This window comes from Oncorhynchus keta, chromosome 28, assembly GCF_023373465.1.
Source record: "Oncorhynchus keta strain PuntledgeMale-10-30-2019 chromosome 28, Oket_V2, whole genome shotgun sequence".
In the NCBI taxonomy this organism is placed as follows: domain Eukaryota; kingdom Metazoa; phylum Chordata; class Actinopteri; order Salmoniformes; family Salmonidae; genus Oncorhynchus; species Oncorhynchus keta.
Window position 1 is genome coordinate 67,543,844 of NC_068448.1, and position 26,009 is coordinate 67,569,852.

General features: G+C 47.8%; 1 protein-coding gene across 2 annotated transcripts in view; it reads right to left on the reverse strand.

The window, feature by feature from the left end:
- spata13 (spermatogenesis associated 13) overlaps window positions 1-26,009 on the reverse strand; it is a 90,445-nt gene that overhangs the window by 55,212 nt on the left and 9,224 nt on the right. The window contains exons 2-12 of one of the 2 annotated variants that reach the window (XM_035760573.2): window positions 18,004-19,653; window positions 13,761-13,802; window positions 11,410-11,853; window positions 8,545-8,695; window positions 8,150-8,277; window positions 7,517-7,696; window positions 6,348-6,545; window positions 5,497-5,676; window positions 4,997-5,229; window positions 4,745-4,874; window positions 3,477-3,855 (exon numbers count right to left, since the gene is read on the reverse strand). In XM_035760573.2, coding sequence (XP_035616466.1) covers window positions 3,477-3,855; window positions 4,745-4,874; window positions 4,997-5,229; window positions 5,497-5,676; window positions 6,348-6,545; window positions 7,517-7,696; window positions 8,150-8,277; window positions 8,545-8,695; window positions 11,410-11,853; window positions 13,761-13,802; window positions 18,004-19,653 — 3,715 coding nt within the window. The remainder of the gene's footprint in view (window positions 1-3,476; window positions 3,856-4,744; window positions 4,875-4,996; window positions 5,230-5,496; window positions 5,677-6,347; window positions 6,546-7,516; window positions 7,697-8,149; window positions 8,278-8,544; window positions 8,696-11,409; window positions 11,854-13,760; window positions 13,803-18,003; window positions 19,654-26,009) is intronic. The other variant, XM_035760574.2, reaches the window with a different exon arrangement.

Here is a 26,009-nt window from a genome sequence, read left to right on the forward strand (position 1 = left end):
TCTCCTTCCCTTTCCCTTCCATCAGTCTTCTCCACTTCCCCAGTCTTCCATCCTTTTCCACTTCCCTCATCAGTCTCTCCATCCCTTTCCACTTCCCTCAGTCTCTCCTTCCCTTTCCACTTCCCTCATCAGTATCTCCATCCCTTTCCACTTCCCTCATCAGTCTCTCCATCCTTTTCCACTTCCCTCAGTCTCTCCATCCTTTTCCACTTCCCTCAGTCTCTCCATCCTTTTCCACTTCCCTCAGTCTCTCCATTCCTTTCCACTTCCCTCATCAGTCTCTCCTTCCCTTTCCACTTCCATCAGTCTCTCCTTCCTTTTCCACTTCCCTCAGTCTCTCCATCCCTTTCCACTTCCCTCATCAGTCTCTCCTTCCCTTTCTTCTTCCCTCCTCAGTATCTCCATCCCTTTCCACTTCCCTCAGTCTCTCCTTCCCTTTCCACTTCCCTCATCAGTCTCTCCTTCCTTTTCCACTTCCTCAGTCAGTCTCTTTTCCACTTCCCCTTTTCCATCCTTTCCACTTCCCTCAGTCTCCATCCCACTTCCCTCATCAGTCCTCCTTTCCTTCTCACCCATCTCCTGTACCCTCAGTCTCTCCATCCTTTCCACTTCCCTCATCAGTCTCTCCTTCCTTTTCCACTTCCCTCAGTCTCTCCTTCCTTTTCCACTTCCCTCAGTCTCTCCTTCCTTTTCCACTTCCCTCAGTCTCTCCATCCCTTTCCACTTCCCTCAGTCTCTCCATCCCTTTCCACTTCCCTCAGTCTCTCCATCCTTTTCCACTTCCCTCAGTCTCTCCTTCCTTTTCCACTTCCCTCAGTCTCTCCATCCTTTTCCACTTCTCTCAGTCTCTCCATCCCTTTCCTCTTCCCTCATCAGTATCTCCATCCCTTTCCACTTCCCTCATCAGTCTCTCCATCCTTTTCCACTTCCCTCAGTCTCTCCATTCCTTTCCACTTCCCTCATCAGTCTCTCCATCCCTTTCCACATCAGTCACTACTTCCTTTTCCACTTCCCTCAGTCTCTACATCCTTTTCCACTTCCCTCAGTCTCTACATCCTTTTCCACTTCCCTCAGTCTCATCCTTTTCCACTTCCCTCAGTCTCTCCATTCCTTTCCACTTCCCTCATCAGTCTCTCCTTCCCTTTCCACTTCCATCAGTCTCTCCTTCCTTTTTCCACTTCCTCAGTCTCTCCATCCTTTCCACTTCCTCTCAGTCTCTCCATCCTTTCCACTTCCCTCAGTCTCTCCTTCCTTTCACTTCCCTCATCAGTATCTCCATCCTTTCCACTTCCCTCATCAGTCTCTCCATCCTTTTCCACTTCCCTCAGTCTCTCCATCCTTTTCCACTTCCCTCAGTCTCTCCATCCTTTTCCACTTCCCTCAGTCTCTCCATTCCTTTCCTCTTCCCTCATCAGTCTCTCCTTCCCTTCCACTTCCATCAGTCTCTCCTTCCTTTTCCCTTCCTCATCTCTCCATCCCTTTCCACTTCCCTCCTCAGTCTCTCTCCCTTTCTTCTTCCTCAGTATCTCCATCCCTTTTCTCAGTCTCTCCTTCCTTTTCCACTTCCCTCAGTCTCTCCTTCCTTTTCCACTTCTCTCAGTCTCTCCTTCCTTTTCCACTTCCCTCAGTCTCTCCATCCCTTTCCACTTCCCTCAGTCTCTCCATCCCTTTCCACTTCCCTCATCAGTCTCTCCTTCCCACTCCTTCTCACCCATCTCCTGTACCCTCTGTCTCTCCATCCCTTTCCACTTCCCTTCCCTCCATCCTTTTCCACTTCTCTCTCCATCCTTTCCACTTCCCTCATCAGTCTCTCTCCCACTTCCTTTTCCACTTCCTCATCAGTCTCTCCATCCCTTTCCACTTCCCTCATCAGTCTCTCCATCCTTTCCACTTCCCTCAGTCTCTCCTTCCCTTTCCACTTCCCTCTCAGTCTCTCCATCCTTTTCCACTTCCCTCTCAGTCTCTCCATCCTTTCCACTCCTCTCTCTCTCCATCCCTTTCCACTTCCCTCTCAGTATCTCCATCCCTTTCCACTTCCCTCATCAGTCTCTCCATCCTGTTCCACTTCCCTCAGTCTCTCCATTCCTTTCCACTTCCCTCAGTCTCTCCATCCCTTTTCCCTCAGTCTTTCCATCCCAGTTCTTTTCCACTTCCCTCAGTCTCTACATCCTTTTCCACTTCCCTCAGTCTCTCCATCCCTGTCCACTTCCCTCATCAGTCTCTCCATCCCTTTCCACTTCCCTCAGTCTCTCCTTCCCACTCCTTCTCACCCATCTCCTGTACCCTCTGTCTCTCCATCCCTTTCCACTTCCCTCATCAGTCTCTCCTTCCCACTCCTTCTCACCCATCTCCTGTACCCTCTGTCTCTCCATCCCTTTCCCCACTTCCTTTTCCCTCCCTCAGTCTCTCCATCCTTTTCCACTTCCCTCATCAGTCTCTCCATCTTTGCATCCCTTCCATCCCTTTCCACTTCCCTCATCAGTCTCTCCATCCCTTTCCACTTCCCTCATCAGTCTCTTCCATCCCTTTCCACTTCCCTTTCACTTCCCTCAGTCTCTCCATCCCTTTCCACTTCCCTCAACAGTCTCTCCTTCCCACTCCTTCTCACCCATCTCCTGTACCCTCTGTCACTCCATCCCTTTCCACTTCCCTCAGTCTCTCCATCCCATTCCACTTCCCTCATCAGTCTCTCCTTCCCACTCCTTCTCACCCATCTCCTGTACCCTCTGTCTCTCCATCCCTTTCCACTTCCCTCTGTCTCTCCATCCCTTTCCTCTTTTCCATCTCCATCCCTTTCCATCAGTCTCTCCATCCCTTTCCACTTCCTCTCAGTCTCTCCATCCCTTTCCACTTCCCTCAGTCTCTCCATCCCTTTCCACTTCCCTCATCAGTCTCCCTTTCCCTTCCCCAGTCTCTCCTTCTCACCCATCTCACCCATCTCCTGTACCCTCTGTCTCTCCATCCCTTTCCACTTCCCTCCTCAGTCTCTCCATCCCTTTCCTCTTCCCTCTCAGCATCATCCCTTTCCACTTCCCTCATCAGTCTCTCCATCCCTTTCCACTTCCCTCAGTCTCTCCATCCCTTTCCACTTCCCTCAGTCTCTCCATCCCTTTCCACTTCCTCTCAGTCTCTTCCATCCCATCCATTCCACCCTCTGTCTCTCAATCCCTTTCCACTTCCCTCATCAGTCTCTCCATCCCTTTCCCCTTCCCTCCTCAGTCTCTCCATCCCTTTCCACTTCCCTCAGTCTCTCCATCCCTTTCCACTTCCCTCAGTCTCTCCATCCCTTTCCACTTCCCTCAGTCTCTCCATCCCTTTCCACTTCCCTCAGTCTCTCCATCCCTTTCCACTTCCCTCAGTCTCTCCATCCTTTTCCACTTCCCTCATCAGTCTCTCCATCCTTTTCCACTTCCCTCATCAGTCTCTCCATCCCTTTCCACTTCCCTCATCAGTCTCTCCTTCCCACTCCTTCTCACCCATCTCCTGGTCCTCCTGTACCCTCTGTCTCTCCCTGGCGAAGGCCTGCAGCCAGCGCTGTCTATCCTGTGGTTTCCTGCAGCAGAGGTAACACAGGGTCTCCAGGGTAGAGCTGTTCCGGAGCCGCAAGGCGTTCCTCAGCGAGATGCCCAGCTCGGGGTCCCTGCCATCGGGCATCTGCAACACCGATGTGTTGTCCATGTCCAGGCGACCACGGTAGTGCAGCAGGTCGCGGCGCAGTACGTCCTTCTTACAGAACACCAGCTGGTGGTCGAACAGGAAGAAGCTGCGCTGCTGCGTCTTGTTGCCCTGCCGGACAATCCGGGTGAGTTCTCCAGAGTGGATCAGCTCCGAGCTGCACTCCAGAACATCTGCTCCCTGGGAGAGAGCACACAGAGAGAGAGAGGGGGGTGAACCAGTATCTGGGCAGAGAAGGAGACGATGAATATGACTAGTCTCATCTCTTGCCCAGCTTGCTACCATTCATTTTCCCATTAGACAGCTCTGCAAGCATTATGTCAAAATACATCGTTACCTCACTAAATATGTTTTGCTGAGCAACTATCGTCATTTACTGCCGTCACACCAGGTATGTACATCCCAAAAAAAGTCCACATAAAAATGTACATGTGCCAAATCCACCTCTTTGGGAAAGCTCTCTAAAAACATACCCTATATGGTCTACTTGATCTCTAAAAACATACCCTATATGGTCTACTTAACCTACTTGATCTCTATTAACATGGTCTACTTAACCTACTTGCATTAAATATGATTACAGGTTGATTGATGATTGGTTAGTGTACTGCTGCTGGATCAGCCGACATGTACGTGGTGGTAATGAGGGATTTTATTGGCGGTACCGAAGAGGTGATTCTATTCATTCATCGTCTCCTCCTCTGCCCAGATACTGGTTCAGAGAGGGGGTTGCATTTGTCAGATCATTGATTGAGTCATTGTCTACACCTTAAATGGTTAGTGCTAGCCGGGACCCTTGGGAAGTCTCTACCCTAACCTTACCATAACCCTGGACTTTTTTACATTTCAACTTCAAATGGGGTAGGGATGCCCCAAGGACCCCGGACAGCATGGACCCATGTTAAACGACACCTTATTTCCCAGACTGAGTACAGGAGACGAGCACAAGGTTGAAATGGGTTTTGATGCAAAGCCTTAACATAAACACTGTAGTAGCCATGTAATAACAAGGTGACAACAGGTTTCTGCTGCAGTAACAATGTAAAAACGTTGTGAGGAGGAGCCTCACCTCCCAGCGTAGGATGGCCACCTGCCAGTGAGCTATGGCATCAACACTCTCCAGCCTCCTTTTCCCCTCGTTGATCAGGCTCGCCACATTCTTCATCGCCTCGTACGCGTCACTAACTCCACCATAGTCACTACAGAACACAACATCAACAGCATTGGAGAGTGTGAAAAGGTTTGTGTGTGTATTCGTGTGAGTGGGTATATGTTGTGAAGTTCATAAAGGAAAAAGTGTCCAGTGTGTGTTGTGGCCTACCTGTGGTCTTTGGGGGTGTATTTGAGCAGCTCTCCCAGCTGCAGGGGGTACTTGCAGATCTTCTGGACGGGCGTGAGCAGGAAGCCGGCGATGGAGATGTCAATCATCTGCTGCAGCAGCCGGCAGGCCTCAAAGAAGTGCTTGTACCTGCCCAGCTTCATGAGGCGCTGCAGCTCCCCACACGCTGCAGGGTGGGTGTTACAGTACTCAGAGTAAATGGAAAAACCCTCCCCCTGAGAGAGAGGATAAGAGGATGGGGGGGTGAGTGAAGAGGGTGAGAGAGTGGGTAAGGAAGGAAAGAGTGTGGTGGGTGGAAAAGCCGGGAGGGAGAGAGGCAAAATAGTTCAATAGAGCCAAACGGGGATATGACGATGTTGAAATGTATAACTGTGTAATGTACTCACGGAGCAAAAAGATAATGGTGTGGAAAAACGCTGGATCCAATTCTGAAAAAAGTGTGTGTGTGTAAAGAAAGTGTGTACACAAAGGGTATAGCGTACCTGTAAGAGGAAACAGGCTCCTATCTCACTGAGGTGAGGCTGGTCTGTGTTGTACTTCCTCTCCAGGTCTTTGAGGAACTGTCTCTGGAACTTGTAGATGTCCTCGATGTTACTGAAGATGGTCTTTAGCTGCAGCTCAGTGAACATGCCCGGGTGTTTACCACACTGACGGATATAGCCCTGGGAAAAGCATTAGACATTTTGTCTGGGTCAAAATGAGGCTTAAGTGGTGGGGCACGGCCAATGGTGTGGTCTCCGATCAAATATTTTAGAGGCCCTCCTGTTGGGCGCAGTGACAAAATGTAGCTGTTTTAAAGCTAATGTGTACATTTATACACATTTTACATGAGACAGAAAATGTGCAGTTTTAAAGCAAATGTCCTGCAATTCTACACATTTCACCATAGCTTATGCTATCTGAGCAACACAAACAAAATCAAATGGGGGCCCCCCTGACTGTCGCTTTAATTTTTGTGATTGTTAGTTCTCAAAGATGATCTTATCACAAAATACACTAGTATGTTATCTTTTCTACATACTTTATATCTGGTTTTAGTCTTTTAAGTTAACACTGAAAAAAAAAGGTCTATCCTGAAAATAATTTTAATAAAAATAAATAACACTAATAAAAATGTATCTATTTGGATATAGGCCCCTGAAAAAACAGGTGGACCACCCAAGACTTTTCTATGCAGAAAAAAACAGACAGATGTTGTGTTCAACCAGCAGGGGGAGCCAATGGGCAGAAAAGCTGGTGGCAATCCAGAGTCCTAGTTGTAATATCAGTGATGGTGGAAAGAGATGGGTTAGGGGCGGTTAATGTTGGTGGTTGTGGTCGAGCCTCCACCCACCTCACAGATGTCCCGGAGATGTTTGATGTAGATGCGTTCAGTATTCATGATCTCTTTGACCACGTTTGTCCTCATCTGCTCACGGTGCTCGGCGCTGTGTGTGTGAGTGTCACGGGTGTCAGTGTGTGGGTCCTCTTGGTCCAGAGCACAACTCTCTACACTTTCTGCTCCTGAGTCCTCCTCCTGGTTCACACGAACCTGTCAATCAAAACACACTCCCCCACGTTACCAGGGAAACCAGAGTCACACAGTCCACCTAGTTAACTAGCATCTATAAATTAAACTTAACCCAACCTACATCCCTATGGTAACATTGGAAACACCATGTATGGTTAACAAGCCCCTGTCCGTCAACAACAATCACCAATAAGGGAAATTACCAAGCGGTCACCCACCTATTAATTAACTGGCCTCGCCATGGTTACCATAGCTTGCCTTACTAAGACGTAACTGTCAATCAACACAAGTCACCAGGGAAACCACTGAAACCTCTGAACCCCTCAGCTCTTGAACACACACTACTAAGGGGCGTGGTTGGCGCTAAGCCAGTTTCAGAGCCTTTGGCTGGGAGGGTCTACAGTAAACATCAATTACACAGGGAGGTCAATGTCCACTTAGACAAAACATGGACACTTCTTATATTTCAACAACCCAACCATCATGTTTTGTTTGTGGCCCTTTGTTTAGTTTTTTGCTTTATGACCTGAGCTATATCTTGGTGTTGTGTAAAAATATAAATAAAAACATGAAGAAATGGTGAATAATTGACTGATTGAAATTGAAAATGTAAGAAAAATCGGGGTTAGTGCACCAGAAGGACTTGATGACACAGTGCACACAAAACGTCCTTTTCATGTACCGAATAAAATTCTAAAGTTCAATGTGTTTGCATCGCATTTCAACTCCGATAGTTTTGTCACAAAAACGCTTGAGTTAAATAGCAACTGTGCCTACTCTGGTCTTTGGAAATTTCTTGCCATAATACATTTTACCGACACAAAATGATCCCACCATGTCGAACAAACAAATGATCTGTCGGCATTTATAAAATTGTTCCAAAACTTCCTGATTCCATCACAGCTGTTGCGATTTTGTATTTCTTTTTTTTATACGGTATGACTTTACTCACATAAAAACTGTGGATGGAAAAGTGATTAGAGTAGTTTTACCCTGACGAAGCTAGAGGGGAACCAGGCCTCCCTGTCTGCCCCCATGCCCCACCACCAGTCCTTGTGAGGGGCCTCCAGCACCCGGATCACATCCCCCGCCTTGAACGCCAGCTCCTGCTCCTCCATCGTCACATGGTCCCACAGGGCCTCCGCATACACCGCTTGACCCTGGCTTATCCACTGACACACACACACACACACACACACACACACACACACACACACACACACATATATATATATATATATTTAAAAAACTATTACATACATCAGACTGTCTGATGGCTGAAGATTTTCCAGTTAAAGAAATGAGAAGTCACATTATTCCCCTGATGTTTCTCTGTACTCAGAGTTACCGAGTCAGAGATACAGAGTTTCATGTAATGACAGACACACACAGATAAATACAGATTACATGCACAGCACACTCATGTCCGACACACAGATTATGCTTGGACTTGGACACCACAGCCGTGTCCAAATTTGGACCAAAGCAGATCACACACAATCACATAGAAATAGAAACATCAGAGACGACTTGGCAGAAACGGCATGTTGACTTGGAGAGACGTTACGTCTGTTGCCAGGTAACAGAACACACTCTGCAGATCAACACCCAGGTGGGCAGCTCACCTGGCTGAGAGCAGACAGCTCCACCCCAGGCTGCAGGTACGTTGTGACGTCACTGAGCTCATCGAAGCTCCCCTCCTCCTCACTCACACTGTCACCATCCACCGCTGCAGAACGCTCTGAGCCGGCGTCTGCTTTGGGGAGGAGAATACAGTTACAAACACTATACATGCTCACACACACTGAAAGAGGGGAGACATACGTTTACATCACACTTTCAAAGAGCTCGTCTGTTTTGCTGTTAATTTACAGACACACTCTGCCTCATTCTCACACACCCTCACCACTCAACCCCCCTCTGCCTCTTTCTCACAAACCCTCACCACTCAAGCCCACTCTGCCTCATTCTCACGGACAAGCTCTCTCCATCTTTATTCCTCTCTTTCACACACACACACCCTCAACACTGAGGACTCTGTGTAGTTTGCGTCGTCCGAGGCGGTCCAGTCCGATGGGGGTGCTCTGGGAGAAGGTGGAGGGGCGGAACCTGGCCGACACCGCTTTGTAGGGGGGCACTTGGTGGGACGGGACAGGGGGGCGCGACAGGGGCTAGAGGGACATGGAGAGGACAGTGTTAGGGCCTTTGGGAACAAATCACAAACAGGGCATTATGACACATACTGGGCATTTCCTCTGGAATACAGATGGTGTAAATGATTTCACTGAGTTACAGTTCATAAGGAAATCAGTTAATTCATTAGGCTCGAATCTATGGATTTCACGACTGGAAATACAGATATGTACATTACCAGCCAAAATTGCGGACACCCTACTCATACCAGGGTTTTTCTTAATTTTTCACATTGTAGAATAATAGTGAAGATGTCAAAACTATGAAATAACACATGGAATCATGTAAAAACCAAAAAAAGTGTTAACTAAGTCAAAATACATTTTATATTTGAGATTCTTCAAAGTAGCCAACCTTTGCCTTGATGACAGCTTTGCACACTGTTGGCATTCTCTCAACCAGATTCATGAGTTAGTCGCCTGGAATGTATTTCAATTAACATGTGTGACATGTTAAAAGTTAATTTGTGGAATTTCTTTCCTTCTTAATGAGCTAATCAATTGTGTTGTGACAAGGTAGGGGTGGTATACAGAAGAAACCCTATTTGGTAAAATACCAAGTCCATATTATGGTAGGAACGACAGTCCATTACTTTAAGACAGAAAGGTCAGTCAACACGGAACATTTCAAGAACTTTAAAAGTTCCTTCAACTGCAGTCGCAGAAACCATCAAGTGCTATGATGAAACTGGCTCTCATGAGGACAGCCACAGGAAAGGAATGCCCAGAGTTACCTCTGCTGCAGAGGATAAGTTCATTAGTAAACTGCACCTCAGATTATTTGGGCTGCAAAAGCTTCAGAGTTTAAGTAACAGATAGTCTCCTCTGAACAGTTGAGATGTATGTGAATCAGGTCTTCATGGTCGAATTGCTGCAAACAAACCACTACTAAAGGAAACCAATAATAAGAAGAGTCTGTCCTTTGGTCTGATGAGTCCGAATTAGATTTTTGGTTCCAACCGCCGTGTCTTTGTGAGACGTAGAGTAGGTGAACAGATGATCTCTGCATGTGTGGTTCCCACCGTGAAGCATGGAGGTGGTGTGATTGTGCTTTGCTGGTGACACTGTCTGTGATTTATTTAGAATTCAAGGCACACAACCAGCATGGTTACCACAGCATTCTGCAGTGATACACATATGTGGGAACTCCTTCAAGACTGTTGGAAAAACATTCCTCATGAAGCTGGTTGAGAGAATGCCAATAGTGTGCAAAGCTATCAAAGGCAAAGAGTAGCTACTTTGAAGAATCTAAAATATATCTTGATTTGTTTAACACTTTTTTAGTTACTACATGATGTCATGTGTTATTTCATAGTTTTGATGTCTTCAATATTATTCTACAATGTATAAAATAGTAAAAATAAAGAAAAACCCTTGAATGAGTAGGTGTGTCCAAACTTTAGACTGGTTCTGTATCTGTTGGTCACAGATACATTTAAAAAAAGGGAGAGGCATGGATCCTAAAACCAGGCAGTATTTGGTGTGATCACCACACGTCGCATAGAGTTGATCAGACTGTTGATCGTGGCCTGTGGAATGCTGTCCCACTCCTCTTCCATGGCTGTGTGAAGTTGCTTGATATAGGAGGGAACTGGACCACTGTCATACATGTCGAACCAGAGAATCCCAAACATGCTCAATGGGTGACATGTCTGGTGAGTATGCATGCATTGAAGAACTGGGACATATTCAGCTTCAAGTAATTACTTACAGATTCTTGCAACATGGGGCCGTGCATCATCATGCTGAAACATGAGGTGATGGTGGCAGATGAATGGTACGACAACGGGCCTCAGAATCCCGTCACCGTATAGCTGTGCATTCAAAATGCCATTGGTAAAATGCTAAATGGGTTTGTTGTCTGTAACTTTTGCCTGCCCATACCATAACCTTGCCGCCACCATTCTGTTCACAACGTTGACATCAGCAAACCGCTCGCCCACACAACACCATATACGCATGCTGCCAGCCATTTGCCCGTGAAGAGAACACTTATCCAACGTGCCAGTGGCAATCGAAGGTGAGCATTTTTCCACTAAAGTCAGTTATGACGCCGAACTGCAGTCAAGTCAAGACCCTGGTGAAGACGACAGGCAGCCAGATGAGCTTCCCTGAGACGTTTCTAACAGTTTGTGCAGAAATTCTTCAGTTAAACAAACCCACAGTTTCATCAGCTGTCTAGGTGGCTGGTCTCAGACAATCCCGCAGGTGAAGATGTGGATGTCCTGGGCTGGCGTGGTTACATGTGGTCTGCGGTTGTGAGGCCAGTTGGTCGCACTGCCAAATTCTCTAAAATGACGTTGGAGGTGGCTTATGGTAGAGAAATTAACATTCAATTCTGACAACAACTTAAGACATCTGTGGCATGGTGTTGTGACAAAACTGCACATGATAGAGGGGCCTTTTATTGCCCCCAGCACAAGGTGCACCTGTGTAATGATCGTGCTGTTTAATCAGATTCTCAATATGCCACACCTGTCAGGTGGATGGGTTATCTTGGCAATGGAGAACTGCTCACTAACAGGGATGTAAAGAAATCTGCACAAAATGGGAGAAACCAGCTTTTGGTTCATATGTAAAATTTCTGGGATCTTTAATATCAGCTCATGAAACATGGGACGAACACTTTACATGTTGCGTTTATATTTCTGTTCAGTATATATCTAGCCATTGTTTAGAGGTGAGGTTCTTACAGAAGGCAGACGGTCCTCTCTCTCCTCAGCTCCTCCAATAACAGACATTGGCTGTCTCCTCCAGCACGGGAGATCTCCATTCATATTGTAGTTCTCTGTTCTGTCACTGTCCTGCGAGCCCCCATTGCTTTTGCTGTCTTGACAGGGAGTTCCATTTGTAGTCCTCTCCTTAGGATGTAGCTCCGTCTCCTCCTCGGGGATGGCGTACTTCCTGGCTACCAGCTGAGCGTAGTCAGAGATTGGCCGAGGCCTCGATCGGCCCGCCCTTTGCCTGGGGATGAAGGACGTGGACGTTTCTGTGGAACCTATTTTCGTCGGTGACATGGGTGAAGTGGGAGACTCTGGGGGCCATGTTGGTGTGAGAGAAGGGGTACTGGTGGCTGAAGGAGGGGGCGTCTCTTCACCCCCTAATAGTGCCTCTCTGCCCTGTTCGTCTAACGTACCCTGAAGGTGAGAGCAAAGATGAAAGGTCAATGAGATGCCCCACAATGTTTGCTTCTAACAAACATCTGCAGGAAGGAAGGTCTGAATCAAAAACAGAGCATGCCATTTAGTTGACGTGTCATTAATGTGGAAAGTTATTACTAATATCTTTGGACTCTAATATATATTTGCACATTCTTTTTCACATTACCTCAAGAAATAAAAAGGTCTTATCAAATTATATGTGTACACACAAGTAGGAGCGATAGCAGAGTACACATTTATTCCTGATTAGGTTACTGGTCATTTAAAAAATAGAGCAATGTTTAATCTAACTGACCAGAAAGCTTACTACTGTAAAGTGTTCTGTTCTGTTTTAGGCTAGTTTGACATTAGTATTGTTTCCCCCCCCAAAGAGAGAGGGGTAAACTCATTTGAACTCAATCACTTTGACAGTACCCCTTTTAAATTTGAACGAAACCTTTCATACATACAGTGCCTTCAGAAAGTATACATACCCCTTGACTTATTCTACAGCCTGTGTTACAGCCTGAATTCAAAATGGATTAAATACATTTTTCTATTTATACAACTCCAGTACGAACTTGGGAGAGACGAAGGTCGAGAGCCATGCGTCCTCCGAAACACAACCCAACCAAGCCGCACTGCTTCTTAACACAGCGCGCATCCAACTAAGAAGCCAGCCGCACCAATGTGTCGGAGGGAACACCGTACACCTAGCGGCCCGCCACAGGAGTCGCTAGAGCGCGATGAGACAAGGATATCCCTACCGGACAAACCCTCCCTAACCCAGACGACGCTAGGCCAATTGTGCATCGCCCCATGGACCTACCGGTCGCGGCCGGCTGCGACAGAGCATGGACTCGAACCAGTCTCTCTGGTGGCACAGCCTTAGACCACTGCGCCAACCAGGAGGCCCCAGACAACCATTTAAGTCTAGCCATAGATTTTTCAAGCAGGTTTAAGTCAAAACTGTAACTCAGGAACATTCAATCTTCTTGGTAAGCAACTCCAAAGTAGATTTGGCCCTCTTGTTTTAGGTTATTGTCCTGCTGAAAGGTGAATTAATCTTCTAGTGGCTGGTGGAAAGCAGACTGAACCAGATTTTCCTCTAGGATTTTGCCTGTGCTTAGCTCAATTCCATTTCATACTGAAAAACACCCAGTTCTTAAAGATTACAAGCATACCCATAACATGATACAGCCACCACCATGCTTGAAAAAATTGAACGGTACTCAGTAATGTGTTGTATTGGATTTGCCCCAAACCTAACTTTGTATGTATTCAGGACAAAAAGTGTATTACTTTGCCAATTTTTTTCAGTATTACTTTAGTTCCTTCTTGCAAACAGGATGCACGTTGTGGAATAGTTTTATTCTGTTAGGATTCCTTCTTTTCACTGTCAATTAGGTTAGTGTTGTGGAGTAACTACAATGTTGTTGATACATCCTCAGTTTTCTCCTACAACAGCCATTAAACTCCATAACCGGTTTAAAGTCACAATTGGCCTCTCCGGCAAATAAGTTCGGAAGAAAGACCATCTTCATAGTGACTGGGTGTATTGATACACCATCCAAAGTATAACTGATAACTTCTCCATGCTCAAAGGGATATTCAATGTCTGCTTTTAAATGTTTGTTTTTTTACCTATCTACAAACAGGTGATCTTTGCATTGGAAAACCTCCATGGTCTTTGTGGTTGAATCTATGTTTGAAATTCACTGCTCGACTAAGGGACCTTACAGATAATTGTATGTTTGGGGTAGAGAGAGTAATTCAAAAATAATTTTAAAACACTTATTGCACAGAGTGAGTCCATGCAAATTATGTAACTTTGTTTAAATCAAAAGGGATGGTGTCAAATAGTGATTGAATTCAATTGTATTTACCCAGAGATGTCCTCTTACCTGCTGGTCCTCCTGATCTTGGTCTGGTCTGGTCCATACGCACTGGAAATGTACACAGTGGATCAGCATCATGGTCAAATGTCAACCCATTGGCAGGCCTCTGTCCCGAGGCCTGGGTCTCCCTCTCCTTTAGTCCTCTACTGTACTTTCCCCTGCTTCTCGCTCTTCAACCAAAGTAAATGTGCTCCTTCCCCTCATCTTAATCAACTAAAATCTGCCATCATGGTCCTCGATCAAATAAACCAGTCTTCTGATCGACCTCTAGTCCTCTAACAACCCTAGTGTATTATTCCTGGTTGTGTCTGTAGCGTTTTCCTACAACTCCCTCAGTAAACTCTCCCAGGCTCAGTGTGACTAGTGGCCTTTGTCCCCGTGGCCTGCCTGCTGTTGAGGGCAGAGAGGGGCTGGCTGGGGGGGTAAGGGAGGGGACAGCAGTGCATTTACTGATAACCACACAGCCAACCAGCCACAGCACACTGGAACGGGAACACTGCTTGCTTACGCAATCCCACCACCACCAATCATAAACCAATCCTAATAATTAACTGTGCCTGTTCTACTCCTTCAGAGTGGCTGGGCTCCACAGCTGGCCTCTACAGTCACACAATCAAAGTGGGGACAAATACACTGCCAACGCAGAGACACAGAAAGTAGAGTGACAGTAGATACGACACAGGGCTGGAGCCAATCAGCTGGGCTGTAGAGCTTGATTGACAATTGACTTGACCAATTAGGGTAGCTAGGTTTGAGTGATGTTAAGACTGTCGCATGCTTCCTAGTCAAAACAGTTCACGTAAACATGAACATTTGGTATAGTTTTGGTGTTCGGCAGTTTCGTTTTCCTGGCTGTTCGTGCACACACATTGAGGCAAGTCGAAGCTCGGGGAACGAAGTCTACGCCCCTTCATCAGTGACTGGTCAACAGTACTACTCTTAAGCCTTATTCAGACAGGATGAGTTTTACTGGGGGTGGTCGGGTAATGTAATTATGTACACAAGCACAAAACACCACATGTCATTTTAGCCCCATCTGAATCTGCCATGTCAGTAATCGTTACATGGTAGGAGAGTAACAATTTCAACCAGAACATACTGAAAATACTAGTCGGTGTGTTTTGAGAGAATTGTCTGAGTTTGACAGGTGTTGCTTGCAGTTTCAGCAAGAAAACAATAACTTCAACAAAGTGCTGCGCATAAGCTATATATGAATGGCCTGCATGTATTCACTTTCACAGTGAATACTTTTGTTTATATGTTTTGTGTATGAATTGAATATTGCCAAATGCATCAGTCAAAAATATGATGCCTATTTAATGGAACCCTTGCTGTTAATAGATCACAAAGCAGCAGCATACAACTGACCTAAATGTTGGGAAATTACAACTTTTTCATCCAGTAGCTTTAAAATACATCTCAAGTGCACTGTTTAGCTCCCATCTGAAGGCTGGGGGGCATTCAGGACATACTGTTTAGCTCCCATCTGAAGGCTGGGGGGCATTCAGGACATACTGTTTAGCTCCCATCTGAAGGCTGGGGGGCATTCAGGACATACTGTTTAGCTCCCATCTGAAGGCTGGGGGGCATTCAGGACATACTGTTTAGCTCCCATCTGAAGGCTGGGGGGCATTCAGGACATACTGTTTAGCTCCCATCTGAAGGCTGGGGGCATTCAGGACATACTGTTTAGCTCCCATCTGAAGGCTGGGGGGCATTCAGGACATACTGTTTAGCTCCCATCTGAAGGCTGGGGGGCATTCAGGACATACTGTTTAGCTCCCATCTGAAGGCTGGGGGGCATTCAGGACATACTGTTTAGCTCCCATCTGAAGGCTGGGGGGCATTCAGGACATACTGTTTAGCTCCCATCTGAAGGCTGGGGGGCATTCAGGACATACTGTTTAGCTCCCATCTGAAGGCTGGGGGCATTCAGGACATACTGTTTAGCTCCCATCTGAAGGCTGGGGGCATTCAGGACATACTGTTTAGCTCCCATCTGAAGGCTGGGGGCATTCAGGACATACTGTTTAGCTCCCATCTGAAGGCTGGGGGCATTCAGGACATACTGTTTAGCTCCCATCTGAAGGCTGGGGGCATTCAGGACATACTGTTTAGCTCCCATCTGAAGGCTGGGGGGCATTCAGGACATACCGTTTAGCTCCCATCTGAAGGCTGGGGGCATTCCATCGTTTAGCTCCCACCTGAAGGCTGGGGGCATTCAGGACATACTGTTTAGCTCCCACCTGAAGGCTGGGGGCATTCAGGACATACTGTTTAGCTCCCACCTGAAGGCTGGGGGCATTCAGGACATACTGTTCAGCTCCCACCTGAAGGCTGGGGGCATTCAGAACATACTGTTCATCTCCCACCTGAAGGCTGGGGGCATTCAGAACATACTGTTCAGCTCCCACCTGAAGGCTGGGGGCATTCAGAACATACTGTTCAGCTCCCACCTGAAGGCTGGGGGCATTCAGAACATACTGTTCAGCTCCCACCTGAAGGCTGGGGGCATTCATAACATACTGTTCATCTCCCACCTGAAGGCTGGGGGCATTCATAACATACTGTTCATCTCCCACCTGAAGGCTGGGGGCATTCAGAACATACTGTTCATCTCCCACCTGAAGGCTGGGGGCATTCAGAACATATACTCCCACCTGAAGGCTGGGGGCATTCAGGACATACTGTTTAGCTCCCACCTGAAGGCTGGGGGCATTCAGAACATACTGTTCATCTCCCACCTGAAAGGCTGGGGGGCATTCAGAACATACTGTTCAGCCTCCACCTGAAGGCTGGGGGGCATTCAGAACATACTGTTCATCTCCCACCTGAAGGCTGGGGGGCATTCAGAACATACTGTTCATCTCCCACCTGAAGGCTGGGGGGCATTCAGAACATACTGTTCATCTCCCACCTGAAGGCTGGGGGGCATTCAGAACATACTGTTCATCTCCCACCTGAAGGCTGGGGGGCATTCAGAACATACTGTTCAGCTCCCATCTGAAGGCTGGGGGGCATTCAGAACATACTGTTCAGCTCCCATCTGAAGGCTGGGGGGCATTCAGAACATACTGTTCATCTCCCACCTGAAGGCTGGGGGGCATTCAGAACATACTGTTTAGCTCCCACCTGAAGGCTGGGGGGCATTCAGGACATACTGTTTAGCTCCCACCTGAAGGCTGGGGGGCATTCAGAACATACTGTTCATCTCCCACCTGAAAGGCTGGGGGGCATTCAGAACATACTGTTCAGCCTCCACCTGAAGGCTGGGGGGCATTCAGAACATACTGTTCATCTCCCACCTGAAGGCTGGGGGGCATTCAGAACATACTGTTCATCTCCCACCTGAAGGCTGGGGGGCATTCAGAACATACTGTTCATCTCCCACCTGAAGGCTGGGGGGCATTCAGAACATACTGTTCATCTCCCACCTGAAGGCTGGGGGGCATTCAGAACATACTGTTCAGCTCCCATCTGAAGGCTGGGGGGCATTCAGAACATACTGTTCAGCTCCCATCTGAAGGCTGGGGGGCATTCAGAACATACTGTTCATCTCCCACCTGAAGGCTGGGGGGCATTCAGAACATACTGTTTAGCTCCCACCTGAAGGCTGGGTGGCATTCAGAACATACTGTTCAGCTCCCACCTGAAGGCTGGGGGGCATTCAGAACATACTGTTTAGCTCCCACCTGAAGGCTGGGGGGCATTCAGAACATACTGTTCAGCTCCCACCTGAAGGCTGGGGGGCATTCAGAACATACTGTTCAGCTCCCACCTGAAGGCTGGGGGGCATTCAGAACATACTGTTCAGCTCCCATCTGAAGGCTGGGGGGCATTCAGAACATACTGTTTAGCTCCCACCTGAAGGCTGGGGGGCATTCAGAACATACTGTTCAGCTCCCACCTGAAGGCTGGGGGGCATTCAGGACATATTGCGGGTTGCCAACATATCCTAATGACTATGATCACACTTCCTCAATTCAAATATTATGGTGACACTATAACAAAGATGGTTGACAACGACAGTGTTTCCACTTTACTTCTTAATATAAATCCACAAGCTTTCTATGATCAAATCACTGTTCCCTTTGAGCCCGCTGATCAACAACAATATGTAGAGGATGGGGTCACTACCAAGCACATCACTTTCACCTGATAACACCTTTCAGATCAGTAGGCAAGCCATTCCAAAGCACTACAGGACAGAGCCAGTGTAGCATTTTGGACTATCAAAGTATTCTCTTACCTGCTTTGGTTCCGTCTTTCCCTCTGCGTTGACGTCTGGCTGGTGTTTGCTGTGACTCCCACAGGGCTCCCGCTGGGGGTGTGGAGCGGAATCACACCGTGCTCTCCACCCATCTCCCTGTCTCTCCTGAGGCCTGTCCCCCTCACACAGGCTGCTCCTCTGAGCACGAGCACTCAGGGAAAATGAGGTTGTAGTGAAAGGCTGGTTAATGCTGGGAAAAGCGAAGACATGGTCTGGTCCCTCCTGGGGCTCTATGGGGAATAGGGCTGGGTGGTACTCAGACTGGGGCTGGGGGTGGATGGTAGGCGTGTGTTCCAGTCGTACTGAAGTGCTATTCCTCTTCCTCTCCGCTGCAGCTCTCGTTCTGGCGGGCGAGGGCCGGCGTTGGCGGTCGCTGGCGGGCAGGCAGGGCGTGCGGCGTGAGTAGTCATCATGGAGACGGCTGAGGGGTGACAAGGGGGTCACGGGGGAGCCCGGGGAGGTGACAGGAGGCGGGTTAGGTCTGCGTCTCACGGTCAGGTCAGTTATACTGCCCACTAGCTTCAACATGTGGCCCTTGGCCCCCACTGGACTCCTAAAGCGAACAGGGCTCTGGCTGCGGTCCCTAAGGTCACCGGATGAGGCACTGGCTGTTCTCTGGATGCTGGAGTCCCCATTGGCACCCAGGGAGTCTGTCTGAGGAGAGGGACAGGGGACTTTGTGTCTGAAAGGGCCCTTGAAGAGGTGTAGGTTGTCTGCACTCTTGCTCAGTCTGCTTAGCGCATTCACGTTTTCATTCACACTCTCCTCCAAATGGAGGTTCACCTCTGACACTGAACCGGAGCCTGAATCTGGCCTCTGATTGGTTGAAACCCCCAGTCCTGGACCCTCCCCTCGTTTCCCCTCCCCAGCATCCAGCAGTGAGATGCGCCCCGCCCCGTACGCTCTCCGGATACTCCTGGAGAACCATGTGTTTCTCTGTAGTCCATCTTCCTCATCTACTACTTCCTCCTCATCTTCATTGTCAGAACCATAAGGGCTCAACCCAGCAATCTGTTGGCCAATAGACACCCCATTGGAGACTCTATAGCCCTTTCCACATCTAAGTCTTGGGCTCTGATTGGTTGTGACCATTACATTATCTCCACTCTGGATGGCTGCTGAGGTGTACTCGTCATCCTGATTGGCTGTCCCTCGGTTCTGGATACCCTGGAGCACTGAGGAGCGTAGCTTCTTAAAGGAGCCCATGACGGTCAGCCCTGACAGGCCTGGCCAAACCTGTGGGACCCCGGCACTGGATGGAGGACCCTGGAAGGAGAGGGGCCTGGTAGAGCCCTGACTGTCCCCAGGAACAGTGCACTTCTTCTGGGTAGAGAAGAGCCTCATGATCCTGGAGGGGTGGCCTATCACAGGGCTGGACCAGGTGGCTGTGTTGGACCCATTCAGTCTACTCTCTTCACTGTTAAAGTCACAGGTCATGGGCTGTACCTGAGCATCACACCCAGTCAGCAGAGACGGGGGCACTGCCACCGTAACATGAGCTTTCAAGGGGTAAAGGTCGCTGAGGGGTCGGGGTCGGGCTGGAGGTCGAAGGTCAGGGTCGGATGTGGAGCCACGGCGGTAGGAGAGAGAGTCCTCGCTGGTGGACGGGGTTCCATCGCTCTGCCATGCCTAAAGAAACAATAGACATGTTATATCATTGTTTTATCACTTACTATGTACAGTGTCCTTGAAGACACTTCGATTTCAATGTTTTATTATCCCTTATTACAATGCTAAACACAGTGAAAATAAGAGCAGGTTAGCCCCCTATTACCAGTAGCCTTTAACTAGCATTAACACTAGGCCTTTTATATTAACGTCATTTAGCAGATCTAAAACAGGTCTTATTCAGAGCCACTTAAAGGGGCAATTAGGGTTAAGAGTGCCTTGCCCAAGGACACAGACAGAATTCCCCCAAACCTAGTCAGCTTGGGGATTCAAACCAACGACCTTTCGGCTACTGGCCCAGTGCTCTTAACCGCGAGCCTACCTGCAGTCTCCTTACACACAGCCCTCAATGTGGAACAAGACAGCAGGTGTACACCGTCAACTCTAAAGACCTTTCATTAAGTATTTTACACCAGAGGCACACAAAAACACACTGCAAATTCAGAATGTCATTCAGAGAAACAGAGAAAATACACATTATTCAAGTAACAGATGTAAAGAAGGACTAATTATCTGTTCCGACAAATGAAGAACGAGTGCCACGGTCAGTATAATGTTTAGCCAATAATACTATGCATTTATGAGTGTGCGAACGGCATGTTGCTGTGAAGAGTGAATTGAATCTCTTACAGTAACCTAAACCTTAGTGTGTATGTGAGTGCAAGAAAAAGAGAGGGCATGAGATTCCTCTGCTTTGTCTCTACAGCATGTGTTTCTCAGCTTTGAGTGAGAGAGGATGAGAGAAAGATATCGCGTGTCTCTCACTGTGGGATGCCATGTGAATCTCCTTGGCAATATATATTTTCTATGGGCAAGGAGCAGTAGGCCCCAGTGCAGGGATGAGTGTGTGTGCGTGAGCGCAGAGGTTAATGCAGGCCAGTCTTCGATGAAAGGCTTTGTGAGCATGACTAAGCAATGAGAATCACTAATCCATTGTGATTAATGCCACAAATTGCCCATTTTCTCCAGATTTGGCCGATGGAGAGTGGGAAAGCTGGTGTGACCCCTGCCTGTGCTTCCATCCTGGGATCTGTGCAGTTTAACGCTCTCTACATCGGTTTGCCTCACTCTACCTACCTCCCTCCCCGTCCACATCTCTCTCCCCCCTACTCGTGTCTCACTCTCTCGCCACTTGACTCCTCTCCCTCCCGCTACTTCACTCCTCTCCCTCTCTCCACTTCACTCCTCTCCCTCCCTCCTCCCTCCTCCCTCTCCACTCCCGCCTCTCCCGCTCCACTTCCTCCGCTCCCTCTCCACTTCACACACACTCCCTCCCTCCCTCTCCACACACACTCCCTCCCTCCCTCTCCACACACTCCCTCTCCACACTCAATCCCTCTCTACACTCAATCCCTCTCCACACTCAATCCCTCTCCACACTCAATCCCTCTCCACACTCAATCCCTCTCCACACTCAATCCCTCTCCACACTCAATCCCTCTCCACACTCATTCCCTCTCCACACTCATTCCCTCTCCACACTCATTCCCTCTCCACACTCATTCCCTCTCCACACTCATTCCCTCTCCACACTCATTCCCTCTCCCTCTCCACACGCTCTCTACATCGGTTTGCCTCCTCTACCTACCTCCTCCCGTCCACATCTCTCTCCCCCTACTCGTGTCTCACTCTCTCTCCACTTGACTCTCTCCACTTGACTCTCCTCCCTCCCTCTACTTCCTCCTCTCCCTCCCTCACTTCACTCCTCTCCTCCCTCTAATTCCCTCTCCCTCCCTCTCAATCCCTCTCCACACTCAATCCCTCTCCACACTCAATCCCTCTCCACACTCAATCCCTCTCCACACTCAATCCCTCTCCACACTCAATCCCTCTCCACACTCATTCCCTCTCCACACTCATTCCCTCTCCACACTCATTCCCTCTCCACACTCATTCCCTCTCCACACTCATTCCCTCTCCACACTCATTCCCTCTCCCACTCTCCACACGCTCTCTACATCGGTTTGCCTCACTCTACCTACCTCCCTCCCCGTCCACATCTCTCTCCCCCCTACTCGTGTCTCACTCTCTCTCCACTTGACTCTCTCCACTTGACTCTCCTCCCTCCCTCTACTTCACTCCTCTCCCTCCCTCTACTTCACTCCTCTCCCTCCCTCTAATTCACTCCTCTCCCTCCCTCTCCACGCCCCACTTCACTCACTCCTCTCCCGCTCCACTTCACTCCTCCCCCGCTCCACTTCACTCCTCTCCCCTTCACTCCCGCTCCACTTCACTCCTCTCCCCTTCACTCCCGCTCCACACGCTCCCGCTCCACTTCACTCCACTTCCGCTCCACTTCACTCTCCCGCTCCCCTTCACTCCCGCTCCACTTCACTTCACTCCTCTCCCGCTCCCCTTCACTCCACACACTCCCTCTCAACTCACACTCCACTCTACTTCACTCCCTCTCCACACACACACACTCCCTCTCCACACACACACACTCCCTCTCCACACACACTCCCTCTCCACACACACTCCCTCTCCACACACACACTCCCTCTCCACACACACACTCCCACTCCACACACACACTCCCACTCCACACTCAATCCTCTCCCACGCCCCTTCGCTCTCCCCCTCTCTCTACACTCCACTTCTCTACACTCCACTTCTCTACACTCCACTTCTCTACACACTCCACTTCTCTACACTCTCCACACTCCATTTCTCTACACTCTCCACACTCCATTTCTCTACACTCTCCACACTCCGTTTCTCCCCACACTCTCAATTTCTCCCCACTCCACACTCCATTTCTCTACACTCCACTTCTCTACACTCCACTTCTCTACACTCCACTTCTCTACACTCCACTTCTCTACACTCCACTTCTCTACACTCCACTTCTCCACACACTCCATTTTTATACACTCCACACTCCACTTATCCACACTCCACTTATCCACACTCCACTTATCCACACTCCACTTATCCACACTCCACTTATCCACACTCCACTTATCCACACTCCACTTATCCACACTCCACTTATCCACACTCCACTTATCCACACTCCACACTCTACACTCCATTTCTATACACTCCACTTCTCCACTCTCCACTTCTCTACACTCCACTTCTCTACACTCCACTTCTCTACACTCCACTCTCCATTTCTCTACACTCCACTCTCCATTTCACTACACTCCACTTCATTTTTCCACACTCCATTTCTCTACACCCCACACTCCATTTCTCTACACCCCACACTCCATTTCTCCACACACACACTCCACTCTCCATTTCTCCACACACACTCCACTCCATTTCTCCACACACACTCCACTCTCCATTTCTCCCCACACTCCATTTCTCCCCACACTCCATTTCTCCCCACACTCCATTTCTCCACACACTCCTCTCCATTTCTCCCCACACTCCATTTCTCCACACTCCATTTCTCCCCACACTCTCCATTTCTCCCCACACTCCATTTCTCCACACACTCCATTTCTCCACACACACTCCTCTCCATACTCCATTTCTCCACACACACTCCACTCCATTTCTCCACACACACACTCCTCTCCATTTCTCCCCACTTCTCTACACTCCACTCTCCATTTCTCTACACTCCACCCTCCACTTCATTTTTCCAAACTCCACTTCATTTTTCCACACTCCATTTCTCTACACCCCACACTCCACTCTCCATTTCTCTACACACACACACTCCACTCTCCATTTCTCCCCACACTCTCCACCCCCTCTCCATTTCTCCACACCCTCCTCTCCATTTCTCCACACCCTCCTCTCCATTTCTCCACACCCTCCTCTCCATTTCTCCACACCCTCCTCTCCATTTCTCCACACCCTCCTCTCCATTTCTCCACACCCTCCTCTCCATTTCTCCACAGTCTCCTCTCCATTTCTCCACAGTCTCCTCTCCATTTCTCCACAGTCTCCTCTCCATTTCTCCACACCCTCCTCTCCATTTCTCCACAGTCTCCTCTCCATTTCTCCACAGTCTCCTCTCCATTTCTCCACAGTCTCCTCTCCATTTCACAGTGACTCAATTGATCTCACAGTAGCTTAGTGGCTCTGAACCTTTAATGAAATACAGACTTAGTGGCTAAATTTCAGGACCCAATGTGATTGATTTGACTGCCTTTGTCTGGCACAGACTTGCACTGAGCTTTTCCACTCTCTGTAGCACAGGGATGGGCAACTGGTGGCCCGCGGCCCTCCTTTTGTAGGCCCGCGGACCAATTTCCAAAAACAATTATCATTATAGAAAATAAAATAACTCAGTTGGGGTCTCAACTTACTGTAGAGTTAGAATAGTAGAACACACAAGGTGCAATTTCAAAATTAGGTTGTGCATCAGCAGTTTCTCTCTAATGTCAGTCACTGACATCTCAGAAAAAAAAGTTTGTTTGGTAAATTAGTCTAGCTAAGTATCTAAAATTGCAGTAATCATGGTCGAATGAACGATTGGGGGGACCCCATTGATTTTGTTAGTCACTCTCACTCAGATATCATATTTAAAACTGGAAACATCTCTCCACCCTACGGCAAAATGAGTAGAATTACATGGAATGAGTTATAAAAATTGTAAAATCTCTACACCCCATGGCCAAATGTGTAGAATCTTCTCTCTCTGCTGTCCCAACAAAATGTTGCTTAGGGCCCCCAAAAGGCTAGGGCCTGACTGCATGTGTGGGTATGGATGTGGGTAAACAGACCCACAAGACACCTCATCAGTTCAGATCGTTTTGTGGGCCCCATCCCCATCAAAGTTGCTCACCCTGCTCTAACACCTGAGAGTGGGAGGTAGACTACATGATGTTAGCATACTCTTTTACCAAAATGATTCTCCGGCACGTATAATGTCTGTTTTTTATAGTTTACTCCATTTGCTGCTGCATGCCGCTAACTTATTTGTTTGTGTATCTTACGGTCTGTAAACTACTGTTTGCTAGTTTGTCTTTTCTTAGCAAGGTCTTGTTAAAATAATTTGTGTTAGCCGCTGATGCTAATCGGCAGTTAGCTGGCCAACATGCTAAATGTACTAAGAGTGACAGCAAATGTAACTAGCTAGCTAATACAGCCTGGTACCAGTGCTGGTGTAGGTCTAGATAAGCATGTTTGTGCAACGCTATCTTATCAGAGAGGAATATGCGATGTATGAATATGTTGGCTAGCTGGCTAAAACATGTAATGTAACCTCTAATTAGGAAACACTGACCAACACTTTGGTTCCCACCCTGTCAATAATTCCTCCCCGGTTTAATAATTTGTCGTCATGTCAAACAATGTATTCTAGGTGCTACCCACTATATTCAAACCATAGAATAATCACTATTTGTCCATGATTCCAACAGTTCAATTAACTAGACCTAGATGTTTTTGCCCAGATCATGCTGTGTGAAACAGTGTGGGAAATGATAGTAAAATTGAAGGAAATGCAGAAATGTATAAATGCTGAAAATGATTTTTGTATGGAGTTGGATTGAACAGTATAAATTGAGAAAGCCCCATTGAAATCCCTTATAATGTATGTGTTGTCCCACTAGGGTCATGAACTAATGAGAAAGCATATTTAGAACATGTATTATTCAAAAACATGAAATACCGCCAAAAATGTGACAAATATCGTGACATGATATTTTGTCCATATCGGCAGCCCTAAGTAAGACAAGGTTGGGGAATGAAAGAGACTGCTCTAGCACTGAAAGGGCACACCAAGGCAGTCCTCTATCAATGCATTACCTCATACTCACCTTATCTTCCTATTCTACCACCCGCTCCACTACCTTGCACAATGCACACTACCCCTATGGCTTCTCTCTCAACCTGGTGCCAACATCCACAGCCCAGTTGGGACCTGTTTATTTGGCACGATACATCATAGGGTTCTGTTTCAAAGGAGTTGGAGTTACTGCCAGTACTTCAAATCTAGAGATCAGCCAACTTATTGTGTAGTTTTGCCCTGGCCAGCACAATAAGCTGCGTAGGACAGTGGAACCTCCTACCGTACTAGGTGCTACTCTACCCTCTTAGTACAACTAGTACATACAGTTGAAGTCAGAAGTTTACATACACCTTAGCCAATTACATTTAAAGACAATTCCTGACATTTAATCCTAGTAAAAATTCCCTGTTTTAGGTCAGTTAGGATCCCCACTTTATTTTAAGAATGTGACATGTCAGAATAATAGTAGAGAGAATGATTTTTCAGCTTTCTATTTCTTTCATCACATTCCCAGTGGGTCCGAGGTTTACATATACTCAATTAGTATTTTGTAGCATTGCCTTTAAATTGTTTAACTTGGGTCAAACGCTTCAGACAGAGCTGGTGTAACGGAGTCAGG